Source organism: Neophocaena asiaeorientalis, unplaced genomic scaffold (assembly GCF_003031525.2).
Source record: "Neophocaena asiaeorientalis asiaeorientalis breed wild unplaced genomic scaffold, Neophocaena_asiaeorientalis_V1.1 scaffold151, whole genome shotgun sequence".
Classification (NCBI taxonomy): Eukaryota; Metazoa; Chordata; class Mammalia; order Artiodactyla; family Phocoenidae; genus Neophocaena; species Neophocaena asiaeorientalis.
This window is the reverse complement of record NW_020175490.1, coordinates 3,936,309-3,951,645: the sequence shown is the minus strand read 5'-3', so window position 1 is coordinate 3,951,645 and position 15,337 is coordinate 3,936,309. Positions and strand designations below refer to the sequence as shown.

Here is a 15,337-nt window from a genome sequence, read left to right as displayed (position 1 = left end):
TTAAATGCACCAACATTCGAATTATAGGGGTTCCAGAAGAAGAGAAAAAGGGACAGAGAAAATATTTGAAGAGATTATAGTTGAAAACTTCCCTAATATGGAAAAGGAAATAGTCAAGTCCAGGAAGCACAGAGAGTCCCATACAGGATAAATCTAAGGAAAAACACGCCAAGACACATATTAATCAAACTGTCAAATATTAGATACAAAGAAAACATACTAAAAGCAGCAAGGGAAAAACAACAAATAACACACAAGGGAATCCACATAAGGTTAACAGCTGATCTCTCAGCAGAAACTCTGCAAGCCAGAAGGGACTGGCAGGACATATTTAAAGTGATGAAGGAGAAAAACCTACAACCAAGATTACCCTACACAGCAAGGATCTCATTCAGATATGATGGAGAAATTAAAACCTTTACAGACAAGCAAAAGCTGAGAGAATTCAGCACCATCAAACCAGCTTTACAACAAATGTTAAAGGATCTTCTCTAGGGAAGAAACACAAGAGAAGAAAAGACTTACAATAACAAACCCAAAATAATTAAGAAAATGGGAATAGGAACATACATATCCCTAATTACCTTAAGTGTAAATAGATTAAATGCTCCCACCAAAAAACACAGATTGGCTGAATAGATACAAAAACAAGACCCATATATATGCTGTCTACAAGAGACCCACTTCAGACTTAGAGACACATACAGACTGAAAGTGAGGGGATGGAAAAAGATATTCCAAGCAAATGGAAACCAAAAGAAAGCTGGAGTAGCAATTCTTATATCAGACAAAATAGACGTTAAAATAAAGACTATTACAAGAGACAAAAAAGGTCACTACATAATGATAAAGGGATTGATCCAAGAAGAAGATATAACAATTGTAAATATTTAGGCACCCAACATAAGAGCACCTCAATACATAAGGCAAATACTAACAGCCATAAATGGAGAAATTGACAGTAACACATTCATAGTAGGGGACTTTAACACCCCACTTTCACCAATGGACAGATCATCCAAAATGAAAATGAATAAGGAAACACAAGCTTTAAATGATACATTAAACAAGATGGACCTAATTGATATTTATAGGACATTCCATCCAAAAACAACAGAATACACATTTTTCTCAAGTGGAACATTCTCCACGATAGATCATATCTTGGGTCACAAGTCAAGCCTTGGTAAATTTAAGAAAATTGAAATTGTTTCAAGTATCTTTTCCGACTGCAATGCTATGAGGCTAGATATCAATTACAGGAAAAATCTGTAAAAGATACAAACACGTGGAGGCTAAACAATACTTAATAACCAAGTGATCACTGAAGAGATCAAAGAGGAAATCAAAACATACCTAGAAATAAATGACAATGGAGACACAACGACCCAAAACCTACAGGATGCAGCAAGAGCAGTTCTAAGAGGGAAATTTATAGCAATACAATCCTACCTCAAGAAACAGGAAACATCTTGAATAAACCACCTAACCTTGCACGTAAAGCAGTTAGAGAAAGAAGAACAAAAAACCCCCAAAATTAGCAGAAGGAAAGAAATCATAAAGATCAGATCAGAAATAAATGAAAAAGAAATGAAGGAAACGACAGCAAAGATCAATAAAACTAAAAGCTGGATCTTTGAGAAAATAAACAAAATTGATAAACTATTAACCAAACTCATCAAGAAAAAAAGGGAGAAGACTCAAATCAATAGAATTAGAAAAGAAAAAGGAGAACAATTGACACTACAGAAATACAAAACTCCTGAATAGCCAAGGCAATGTTGAGAACGAAAAATGGAGCTGGAGGAATAAGGCTCCCTGACTTCAGACTATACTACAAAGCTACAGTAATTAAGCCAGTATGGTACTGGAACAAAAACAAAAATATAGATCCATGGAACCGGATAGAAAGCCCAGAGATAAACCCACACACATATGTTCACCTTATCTTTGATAAAGGAGGCAGGAATGTACAGTGGAGAAAGGACAGCCTCTTCAGTAAGTGGTGCTGGGAAAACTGGACTGGGACATGTAAAAGTATGAGAGTAGACCACTCCGTAACACCATACACAAAAATAAGCTCAAAATGGATTAAAGACCTAAATGTAAGGCCAGAAACTTCAAACTATTGGAGGAAAACATAGGCAGTGCACTCTGACATAAATCACAGCAAGATCCTTTTTGACCCGCCTCCTAGAGAAATGGAAATAAAAACAAAAATAAACAAACAGGACCTAATGAAATTCCAAGGCTTTTGCACAGCAAAGGAAACCATAAACAAGACCAAAAGACAACCCTCAGAATGCGAGAAAATATTTGCAAATGGAGCAAGTGACACAGGATTAATCTCCAAAATTTACAAGCAGCTCATGCAGCTCAATAACAAAAAAACAAACAACCCAATCCAAAAATGGGCATACGACCTAAGTAGACATTTCTCCAAAGATATACAGACTGCCAACAAACAGATGAAAGAATGCTCATCATCGTTAATCATTAGAGAAGTGCAAATCAAAACTACAATGAGATATCATCTCACACCAGTCAAAATGGCCATCATCTAGAAACAATAACAAATCTAGAAAGAATAAATGCTGGAGAGGGTGTGGAGAAAAGGAAACACTCTTGCACTGCTGGTGGGAATGTGAATTGGTACAGCCAGTATGGATAACAGTATGGAGGTTCCTTAAAAAACTACAAATAGAACTACCATGTGACCCAGCGATCCCACTACTGGGCATATACCCTGAGAAAACCATAATTCAAAAAGAGTCATGTACCAAAATGTTCACTGCAGCTCTATTTACAATAGCCAGGAGATGGAAACAACCTAAGTGTCCATCATCAGATGAATGGATAAAGATGTGGCACATATATACAATGGAATATTACTCAGCCATAAAAAGAAATGAAATTGAGCTATTTGTAATGAGGTGGATGGACCTAGAGTCTGTCATACAGAGTGAAGTAAGTCAGAAAGAGAAAGACAAATACTGTATGCTAACACATATATATGGAATTTAAGAAATAAAAATGTCATGAAGAACCTAGGGGTAAGACAGGAATAAAGACACAGACCTACTAGTGAATGGACTTGAGGACATGGGGTGGGGGAAGGGTAAGCTGGGACAAAGTGAGAGAGTGGCATGGACATATATACACTACCAAACGTAAGGTAGATAGCTAGTGGGAAGCAGCTGCATAGCACAGGGAGATCAGCCCGGTGCTTTGTGACCAACTGGATGGGTGAACTAGGGAGGGTCGGAGGGAGGGAGACACAAGAGGGAGGAGATATGGGAACATATGTATATGTATAACTGATTCACTTCATTATAAAGCAGAAACTAACACATCATTGTAAAGCAATTATACTCCAATAAAGTTGTAAAAAGAAAAAGTTGAGGAAGAATTCATGTGAAATCTCAATAAAATTGTCTTGTGAAAAAAGACCACTTTCTTGACAAGTTACTGAATATTATGCAACTCCTCTGCAATGAACATTCAGACCTGTTTTTCTTGTATATATCCATGAACTTCACACTACACTGCAAGGAAATCAAAAGACCCAGAGAAAGTAAACAAAATAGACATAAAAAGAGAAGCTTATACTCACACAAATAAAACCATAAATCAACAGAGAATCAGAATGAATTACAAATATGTCAATCTCTACTAACAACCAAGAATCCACTATGGAAGAAAAAATCAGCACATCCCCAACACACACATAAAATACTTTATGTACCTACTAAGGACATAGAGTTTTTTAAAAGAAGGATAATGAGGTTTCTTCAGAATAAAAATAATGTTAAAATAAATCAAGATTGTTCACTTCATGCTCAGAAACATAATTATCATTTTAAAAAGACACTGGAAAGTTTGTTAACCTTGTAAAAAGTGACCTGCTTTGAAATTACTCTTATACTCAAGTTCTCTTCACAACTCCATCCACATAATTATCAAATCCTAAGCTAAGAGTGACCTCAAGAGGTCATCTGGTTCATTCCCCAGCTACTCTCAAATAGTCTCAGATAAAACGCTATGTGGTGATTTAGAAAAGAAAACACTTCAAAGTTGAATATACAACAACCATTTAGAAAAGAAAACACTTCAAAGTTGAATATACAACAACCATTCCAAGAATTTGTTATGTTTCTTACTGTCTCTATTGGTTATTTTAAAATATTAAAATCCTCCAGGTACTTATTTTAGGTATATATCCAGGTTTTAAAAAACAACCTTACAATAGGTACTAGATGGCTTACCAGCAAAAATACTGCATATATAGTGGTTATCATGGAGCTCACATATGTTGATGTATATCTATATCTATCATTTTAAACTGATAGTCATTTAAGTTCAAACACATTCTAAAAGATCTATATTTTTTAATTTCCCCTTCATGCTTTCTATTTTTGATGTCATATTTTACATCTTTATGCCTATCCCTTACCTGTTCATTGTAGTTATATTTAATTTTAAAATCTTTGTCTTTTAACCTTTCTAATTGTTCATTTAAGTGGTTGATCCACTGCTTTTACTTGCCTTTAACAGTGAGGTTTTTCCCTTCCTGTATTTTCTTATTTCTTGTTTTGGTCCTTTCTTTTTCACCTGAAGAAGACCCCTTAACATTTGTTGTAAGGTCACTTTAGTACTGATGAACTCTTTAGTTTTTTCCTTTTAGCACTTTAAATATATCATGCTACTCCCTTTTGGCCTGCAAAGTTTCTGCTGAAAAACCAGCAGATAGCCTTATGGAAATTCCCTTGTCGTAACTGTTTTTTGTTGTTGACTTTAAAATTCTCTCTTTACCTTTATTTTTTCCCATTTTAGTTATTATATGTCTTGGTGTGGTTCTCTTTGGGTTCATCTTCTTTGGGACTCTCTGTGATTCCTATACCTGGATATCTATTTCCTTCTTCAGGTTCAGCCAAAATTTCATCAAATACATTTTTTATCCCTTTCTCTCTCTCTTCTCTTTCTGTGATCCCTACAATGCAAATTTAGAATGCCTGATGTTGTCCCAGAGGTCCCTTAAGCTAGGCTCATTTAAAAAAAATTTTTATTTTCCCTGTTCTGATTGGGTGATTTTCACTATATTCCAGGTTGCTTATGCATTCTTCTATATCACCTAATCTGTGGCTAATTCCTTCTAGTGTATTTTTCATTTCAGTTATTACATTCTTCAGCTCTGATTGGTACTTTTTAATATTTTCTAGTTCTTTGTTCAAATTCCCACTCTGTTCATTTATTTTTTTCCCCAACTTGAGTTAGCATTCTTATTACTATTGCTCTGAACTCCTTATCAGGTAAATTATTTATCTCTGTTTCAGTAGGGTTTTATTCATTTTTCTTTTCTTGTTTTTTCATTTGAAACATATTCCTTTGTCTGCATGACAGTAGGTGAAAGAGTTACCTATCCTGGTCTCGAAGATATGTCCTTGTGTGGGAGCATCCCAATGCAGTCTGTGTGTGCACAGTGGTTCCAGTGGGAGCTCAATCTGAAGTAAGCCCAGGGTGCCCTGACAGCCACTGCCTTGGTGGGAGGTAGAGCCAGAGCCATGTTTGAGCTGGGGCTTCTCCTATGCTCAGTGGCAGTCACTGCCCTACTGGGGGTGGGATTTAGGCCCAAGAGCTGAAGCAGGAGCCCTGAGGGACCTGCACTTCTCCCAGGTGTGATGGCAGTCTCTACCTTAATTGTGAGCATGGTCAGGGACTGAGGGCTTGGGGCTGCACTTTGAAGTGGTTCCACTTTTTTCTTGATGTGTGTACTTTGGTAAGAGGCTAGATCAGGGCTGGAGGAGTTGGAGTCACACAGCTGAGCTGGTTCCACTCCTTCCCAAGTGTGTGCACCGACATGCACAGAAGAAATGGCAGTCTCCACCCTGGGGCTGATTCCTCTCCCTCCCAAGTATGTTGCTCCCATCCTAATCAGAGGCAGGGCCAGGGTTCAACCAAGCCCTGTTCCCTCCAAGTGTGTGCACTCTTGTTGGCAATTGCAGCCTTGACCTTAGCAGGGAGCAACAGCAGAGCAGTAGGGGCTAGAGTAGGAGTCCAGTGCAAACTTGGGGGCACACTGGGGTGGTCTTGGCAAGCCAGCCAGAGCATCATGAAGATTTCAATCTGCTGCCTCCACCCTGGGACTGTGAGCAAGTCTGTGTGCAAGCTCCTCAAGAGCAGAGTTTCCATTTATTACAGCACTCAGGTAAGCCCCACTGGTTTTCTAACCCAGACAGGCTCATCTTCCTCTTGCTGGACCACAGGGATGGAATGCCTAATGTGTGGATTGAATGCTCCGCTCCCCAAGGAATATCCTGAACATGTGATATTTCTCTCCTCTCTAGGTCACTCTCTAGGGGTGTCAGTCCCAATTAGATCGCTTCTCCTCCCCTCCTATCAAACTCTGTGTGGTTCTTTCTTTACAGTCTAGGTTGCAGAAGAGCTGTTCTGCTAGTCTTTAGGTCACCTTTAGTGAGACTTGCTTTATATGTAGTTGTAGTCTTGATGTGTTTGTGAGAGGAGGTGGGTTCAGCAACGTGCTACTCCACCATTTTGATTCCACCCCTCCCCTAAAATATTTTCAATTGCCATTAAAATCATGTTCTAAAAGAATATTCAATGGCATTGGAAATTATGATATGAGAAGTGAAAAACTTAGGCACAAAAGATGTATGTACATTAGGTACCTTTTTCTATAAGATCATGAATTAGACATTTGTGGGGGCATTGTTTTGTTTTTTAATATATTGTCTGTCCCAATTCACCAGCAAGGGAAAAGAAAAAGACCACAGGCAAATTGTAAAATTATTTGTCTAGTTCTGTGAACAATGCCATTGGTATTTTGATAGGGATTGCACTGAATCTATAGATTGCCTTGGGTGGTAGGGTCATTTTAACAAAATTGATTCTCCCAGTCCAAGAACACGGTATATCTTTCCATCTTTTTGTTTTATCTTCAATTTCTTGCATCAGTGCCTTATAGCTTTCAGAGTACAGCTCTTTTGCCATCTTAGTTAGATTTATTCCTAGGTATTTTATTCTTTTTGAAGTGATGGTAAATGGGATTGTTTCCATAATTTCTCTTTCTGATAGTTCGTTGTTAGTTTATAGAGATGCAACAGATTTCTGTACATTAATTTTGTATTCTGCAACTTTACTGAGTTCATTGATGAGATCTAGTAGTTTTCTGGTGGTGTGTTTCGGATCTTTCTATGTATAGTATCATGTCATCTGCAAACAGTGACAGTTTTACTTCTTCCTTTCCAATTTGGATTCTTTTAATTTCTTTTTCTTCTCTGACTGTTACGGCTTGGATTTCCAAAACTATGTTGAATAAAAGTGGTGACTCTGGACATTCTTGCCTTATTCCTGATCTTGGAGGAAACGCTCTCAGCTTTTCCCCATTGAGTATGATGTCAGCTGTGGGTTTGCCATATATGGCCATTATTATGTTGAGGTATGTTCCCTGTATGCCAGCTTTCTGGAGAGTTTTTATCATAAATGGATGTTGGATTTTATCAAAAGCTTTTTCTGTATCATATGGTTTTTATTCTTCAATTTGTTAATGTGGTATGTCACAGTGATTTGTGAATACTGAAAAATCCTTGCATCCCTGGGTTAAATCTCACGTGATCATGGTGAATGATCTTTTTAATGTACTGTTGGATTCATTTTGATAGTATTTGTTGAGGATTTTTGCATCTATGTTCATCAGTGATAATGACCTGTAAGTTTCTTTTTTGTGATATCTTTGGTTTTGGTATCAGGGTGATGTTGGCTTCATACAATCAGTTTGGAAGCATTCCTTCCTCTGTAATTTTTTGGAATAGTTTCAGAAGGATAAATGGTAGAATTCACCTGTGAAGCCATCTGGTTCTAGACTTTTGTTTGTTGGGAATTTTTAAATTACTGACTCAATTTCATTACTGGTAATTGGTCTGTTCATCTTTTCTATTTTTTCTTAGTTCAGTCTTGGGAGATTGTACCTTTGAAACACTCTGAATAGCCAAAACAATCTTGAGAAAGAAAAACAAACCTGGAGGAATCATGCTCCCTGACTTCAGATTATATTACAAAGCTACAGTCATTAAAACAGTATGATACTGGCATAAAAACAGACATATAGATCAATGGAACAGAATAGACAGCCCAGAAATAAACCCACATACTTAATGGTAAACTAATCTATGACAAAGGGGGCAAGAATATACAATGAAGAAAAGACAGTCTTTTCAATAAGTAGTGCTGGAAAAACTGGATAGCTACATGTAAAAGAATGAAATTAGAACATTCTCTAATACCATACAAAAATAAAACTCAAAATGGATTAAAACCTAAATTTAAGACTGGATACTATAAAACTCCTAGAGGAAAATACATGCAGAACACTGACTGACATGAATCACAGGAATATTTTTTTGGATCAGTCTCCTAGAGTAAATGAAATAAAAGCAAAAATAAACAAATAGGACCTAAGTAAATTTAACAGCTTTTGAACAGCAAAGAAAATCATCAACAAAATGAAAAGACAAACTCCTAAATGAGAGAAAATTTTTGCAAATGATATGACCAATAAGGGATTAATATCCAACATATATACACAGCTCATACAACTCAGTATCAAGAAACCAAAAAACCCAATTAAAAAAAAGAAGAACTGAATAGATATTTTTCCAAAGAGGAAATGAAGATGGCCAACAGGCATATGAAAAGATGCTCAACATCGCTAATCATCAGGGAAATGCAAATCAAAACCAAAACCACAATGAAATGTCACCTCACACCTTCAGAACAGCTATCGTTAAAAAGAAAACAAATAACAAATGCTGGCAAGGATGTGAAGAAAAGGGAACCCTCCTATACTGTTGGTGGGAATGTAAAATGGTGCAGCCACTGAGGAAAACAGTATGGAGGTTTCTCAGAAAACTACAAATAGAACTACCATATGACCCAGCAATTCCTCTCTTGAGTATATATATCAGAAAAAAACCCAAAACACTCATTTGAAAAGATATATGCACCCCAATGTTCATAGCAGCATTATTTACAATAGCCAAGATATGGAAACAACCTAAGTGTCCATTAACAGATGGATGTGGTGTATATATGTATATATGGAATACTACTCAGTCATAAAAAAGAACAAATTTTTGCCATTTGCAGCAACATAGATGGACTTGGAAGGCATTATGCTAAGTGAAATAAGTCAGACAGAGAAAGACTGTATGATATCACTTATATGTGGAATCTAAAGAATACAACAAACTAGTGAATAGAAGAAAAAAGAAGCAGACACACAGATACAGAGAACAAACTAGTGGTTAGCAGTACCAATGGTGGGGGGCAATACAGGGGCGGGGAAGTTGGAGGTACAAACTACTTAGTGTAAGATAGGCTGAAGGATGTTTTGTACAACACAGGGAATATAGCCAATATTTTGTAATAACTGTAAATGGAAAGTAACCTTTAAAAATTGTATTACTTTTTTTAAAATTTTTAAAAAAGACAATAGACAATGGTTTTACTTTTGAAATAAAACTACCTCCAATAATACAATGACATTTCAACCTTTGGCCTGGGATATAATAAATAAAATAGTGAATTCTATCAGTCACATGTATCAGGTCTGGCTTTCCAAAACAAAAAATGGGAGAGAAATATTCTAGTGACATCTGCTAGAGGAGGGGTCAGCAAAATTTTAAAAACTTAAAAAACAATTTTAAAACCTATAATAAAATTGTAATTTAAATAAAATAATTTGGGCTTTGCAGATCATAAAATTTCTATTGCAACTCTCAACACTGTCCTTGTAGCATGAAAGCAGCCAAAAACAGTACCTCTGAAACTTAAAACCTTTGGCACAGCAAAGGAAACCATAAACAAGATGAAAAGACGACCCTCAGAATGCAAGAAAATATTTGCAAATGAAGCAATTCACAAAGGATTAATCCCAAAATTTACAAGCAACTCATGCAGCTCAATATCAAAAAAACAAACAACCCAATCCAAAAATGGGCATAAGACCTAGACATTTCTCCAAAGAAGATATACAGATTGCCAACAAACACATGAAAGAATGCTCAACATCACTAATCATTAGAGAAATGCAAATCAAAACTAAAATGAGGTATCATCTCACACCAGTCAGAAAGGCCATCATCAAAAAATCTACAAACAATAAATGCTGGAGAGGGTTTGGAGAAAAGGGAACCCTCTTGCACTGTTGGTGGGAATGTAAATTGATACAGCCACTATGGAGAACAGTATGGTGCTTCCTTAAAAAACTAAAAATAGAACTACCATTCGACACAGCAATCCCACTACTGAGCATATACCCTGAGAGAGCCACAATTCAAAAAGAGTCATGTACCACAATGTTCATTGCAGCTCTATTTATAATAGTGAGGACATGGAAGCAACCTAAGTGTCCATCGACCGATGAATGGAAAATGAATGGCACATATATACAATGGAATATTACTCAGCCACAAAAAGAAACGAAATTGAGTTATTTGTAGTGAGGTGGATGGACCTAGAGTCTGTCCTACAGATTGAAATAAGTCAGAAAGAGAAAAACAAATACCACATATGTATGGAATCTAAAAAAAAAAAAAAAAAAAGGTTATGAAGAACCTAGCAGCAGGACAGGAATATAGACATAGAGAATGGACTTGAGGACACAGGGGCAGCAGGGGGGGAGGGTAAGCTGGGAAGAAGTGAGAGAGTGGCATGGACTTATATATACTACCAAATGTAAAATAGATAGCTAGTGGGAAGCAGCCACATAGCACAGGGAGATCAGCACAGTGGTTTGTGACCACCTAGATGGGTGGGATAGGGAGGTTGGGAGGGAGACACAGAGGGAGGAGATATGGGGATATATGCATATGTATAGCTAATTCACTTTGTTATAAAGCAGAAACTAACACACTATTGTAAAGCAATTATACTCCAATAAAGATGTTAAGAAAAAAAAAAAGGGATTTAGCTGTATTACTATAAAACTTCATTTACACAAACAGGCAGCAGGCTGGATTTAGCACACAGAGTGCAGTTCCCAACTCCTGCACTAGAATATTAGCTACATAAAGCCTTTGTTTTGTTCCATTATGTATAAAAAGCATCTAGAACAGTGCCTGGTAAATAGCAGGCACTCAATAAACATTCATATAATACTCTTTGAAAAGAAAAAGGAATCCACAGTTCTATTATATATCTATTCCATTTAATGTGTATTTCTAGAAAAGAGGGAGGTCATTACCGAAGTACTCAACCTAAGGGTAACTTGTATCTAAAATCTGATCTGCAAATCAAGATTAAACTATGAAGCATGGTTAGTAAAGTCTCTAAAAGAATAATGTACCCATCATCTAACTCAACTACTGTTTTAAAGGACCATAACAGTAAACCTTTGTATAAGTAAAAAAAAAAAAAAAAAATAAAAAAGAGAGAGAGAGTTCCATGTTCAAAATAGAGCCTTTAGGAAAATGTTTTTCTCATTATAATTTCAGTAACAAGAAGGCATCTCTCCTCACTTGTCCCAGAGGCTGAGAATCCCATTAAGAGGAACTTTCATGGCAGAGTCTTATGGTTATCATAAACAATCATAGGGACTACAGTGGCAGAGCACCAAAAGATCAGGAATAAACATTCAAATAAGCAATTAAAGAAATAAGGATTTGCTAGACCAGGTAGGATGAAAATAATTTCTTCTTTATTTATGGAATTATATTTCCTTCACCTTTGATCACTCAGCCAAATGGTCTCTTTCTCAAATAAGATATGGAAATTACAAAGATCCTTAATAGTAGGGTTATTTCTTATATTAAAAAAAAATAATACTTACAGACTTTCTGATATCTTTTGAAGAGAGATCAATTAATTTCTTGTTCATAGACCATTCTTCATCAGTTTCCATTATGGCTTTCTAAGAAACAGCCATTTGTCAATTAAAAAATAATACACAAGTAAATACAAAGAGTTTAAAAGTAAAGTAATACGGTGAATTAATTATAAGGTTTAATATACATGTTAGGTTATTAGTTTGAATGAATTAAGCCTTTAATTTCTGTTATTTAAAATTGGAATTTCTTGATTTCATACAAGTCTTATCTTTAGCCAAAATAATACTATTTTACTCATTCTTAACTCTTGTACTAACTTTATCTCACCTTTACATGACAAAAACAATCCTTAGTAAGACCAAGCAATTTAATATTGAATGGAATTTGTGAACATAAAGTTCACAAATTCCTTACTCCATTCATAGACATCTACTCAAATAAATTCATTTTGTTTTATCGTTCTTCTTCTGTATATAAGAACAGTAATTTATGTGCTTTCTGGCAACCAAATACTTGAGCTATTTCTGGCCATAGAAAAAAGGAGTAAAAATGCATGGGAAAAAATACATAGACATGGAATTATAAGACTTTCTAAGCTAATCAATATGACTAGTATTTATGGTAAAGAAATATTTAATAGAAAGAAAAGCCATGGTGATAATTATAAAATAATCTCATTTTTATACATCATTACTAATGAAATAAATTTTAAAGGTGAAATTAACATTCAAGTAAGCATAGTTTAAATACATCAGGTATACTGCTGCTCCCTATTTAAAAGACATGGATTGCTTGTGTTGACATTATAATGTAGCACATTCAATATAAAATTGAAGCTAAATCAAATAAGTACATTTTTAACAATCATATAAAAGATACAATATAAAAGAAAAGTAGCATACCATTCTGCTAAGAGATGACATTTCTGTCACCCACCATAAGCAACAGTAGCTGCTCTATGTTGTGCCCTATGTACTTCAATACCTATAGTCACAATCTCCTAGGGCTCACTGAGGAAGTACAAGAGAAAAAAAAAAAATTGAAGGAAAGCATAATAATCTCTTTCTCAATTGATTCTGTTTAATACAGGACTGACATGGGTTTGGGAATTATCTGGCTTGTTTTCCTATACTTTACTAGCATGACTTCAAAGCAAATCAGATGGTTTTTAAAAATTTCTATAGGAAAAGCTGATTTTCACCACCTCATCAACCTTAACAGGTTTAATAATCCTTTTTTAAAATAATTCTTTTTATTGGGACTTACAGTCCATATTAATTAAAATTTACCATCCTATATTGTCTAAATGTTGCATTTGCAAGTTTCTATACCACCTCATAAAATATTATCTTCTTCTTTAATTGTACACGTTACTATTTCATATATGGTTCTACATTTACAAATTTATATTAGTCTATAAATTACACTGCACTCAGGCCAGTATCAAACAAACGCTATTTAGTTAAACCTGCTTGAACATTATAATGACACAATTGCTTAAGAACTCTAATCATTTATTACAATGTCCAAAGATGTATGTCAAGGTTAGATTTTAGTTTCTTTTTCAAAGAGCATGATGAGGTATTAAATACTAAAACTTGCAGCAATAACTTGTCTCTGCAATTGTAATTTTTTTTTTTTAGCAATTGTAATTTGTACTGTTTGCATGTAACTATGTTTGGCCCTAAGGAATTTAAATTATAAATTATAAATTTCTAGAGTCATGACTACAATTTTGACTTGAAAGTATTTCAAGGTAGAACTTGATTTTTCATTTGAGAAATGAAAAATTAAAATTATAAATTACCATTTGATAGTATATTCATACTTATAAGTAAGCATGCTTTTTAAAGGTTAAAATCTCAAATTTCTTCTACAGAAATTTATATAGCAGAATTTTTGTGCTTTACTTCATTTCTTTATATGATATAAAATTTCATAAGTACATAGGAGAAAAAATATCAGAATAAAGATAACTATTCATAAAACTATAATACAGCAAAAAATAAGTATGCCTGTAAAGACTATCCATAAATACCTTAAAATAGATGGGAGCCATATCACCCACTTCCTTTGGGAGAGGAATGCATTCATAAACCATATGATACTGTTTCTTCATGCTCATATTCGTTTCTAAAAAGATACAGTCCAATCCTTTATCTTCAAACATCTTTACCAATGATTTTCTAAACATCTGAAGAGAGGAAATGGCTAGGTAAATAACACACTGAGAGGAGATTCAAAATATGAGAACAATAAAAAGTATAATAAATTCTTTTAAAATTAAAAAAAATAGTAAACAATGTTTGAACTCTACAATGTTACCTTATAGTTACTTTACTTTCTAAATCTACCACATAATTTCACATAGTTAAGCAATGTGTTTTTTATAACGGAAACGCACTCTGCTCAGTATTATGTATATATTGGAAACAGTGCCAGTAAACTAAAATAAGAAAAGGAAGAGATAAAAATCAAATTTAGGTGGTAAAATATATAGAACTGACAGTAAAATCATAGGAAAACATCCAAAAACCAAAAAAAGGTACTCTGAGCAGGTAGGCATCCTTAAATTCAGTAACAGACATGCAGAATTCACTTCCAATTGTTTTTCTATCCTCAAAGTAACTTCATTTGCTGGTTCCCTTCATATGTCTTCTGATCCTTCACTTGCAAATTTTCACTCAGCATAATTCCCTAGAGATTCAACCAGTTTGTTGTTGAGACCCTGCCTAGTTACTGCCATGTGGAGATAGAAGTTCAGGTTTTCCATTCAACCCTCTGTTGACACCCAAAAATAAGAAAGCCTACAAATTACTGCTGGGTAGGGGTTGGGAGTTCTGGGTTCCAACCAGGTCTCCTCTGATCACTTATTATTGATCACTCATCACTATTCTATTTTCCACTCATTTTATAAAATAAGAACAAGTAGGAAAAAAAATCGAATAATTATAATTTGAGGTAAAGTAAAAAGGTACCTAGTAAGCAACAGATACAGGATTCGCTCTACATTTCTAACCACAGCTATATATATAAGCTCAGCATTTTTTAAAATAAAAAAAATAGTAAACAATGTTTAAACTCTACAATGCTACCTTATAGTTACTTTACTTTCTAAATCTACCACATAATTTCACATAGTTAAGCAACATATTTTTTTTAACTGAAACTCACTCTGCTCAGTATTATGTATATATTGGAAACAGTTCCAGTAAACTAAAATAAGAAAAGGAAGAGATAAAATCACATTTAGGTGGTAAAATTTAGGTTTAACTGTTGGATGACTGTTCTAGAGTCTATCTGGATAAGAGTGAAGAAGACAGACTTAAGATATCATGGATTATAAATGAAAACTCAAAAGTACTAAATTAGTAGTGATACAAGAATAGTTCAATATTATAAAATATATAAACATCATACTTATAGCCTCAAGGACACATACACACTTTTAAGTACTTCATATATATATATATATATATATATATATATATATA

The 15,337-nt window shown here is 34.6% G+C and overlaps 1 protein-coding gene across 1 annotated transcript in view; it reads right to left on the bottom strand.

The window, feature by feature from the left end:
• Positions 1-15,337, bottom strand: part of CWF19L2 (CWF19 like cell cycle control factor 2) — a 205,303-nt gene that overhangs the window by 13,715 nt on the left and 176,251 nt on the right. The window contains exons 15-16 of the mRNA XM_024768921.1: positions 13,882-14,037; positions 11,846-11,926 (exon numbers count right to left, since the gene is read on the bottom strand). Coding sequence (XP_024624689.1) covers positions 11,846-11,926; positions 13,882-14,037 — 237 coding nt within the window. The remainder of the gene's footprint in view (positions 1-11,845; positions 11,927-13,881; positions 14,038-15,337) is intronic.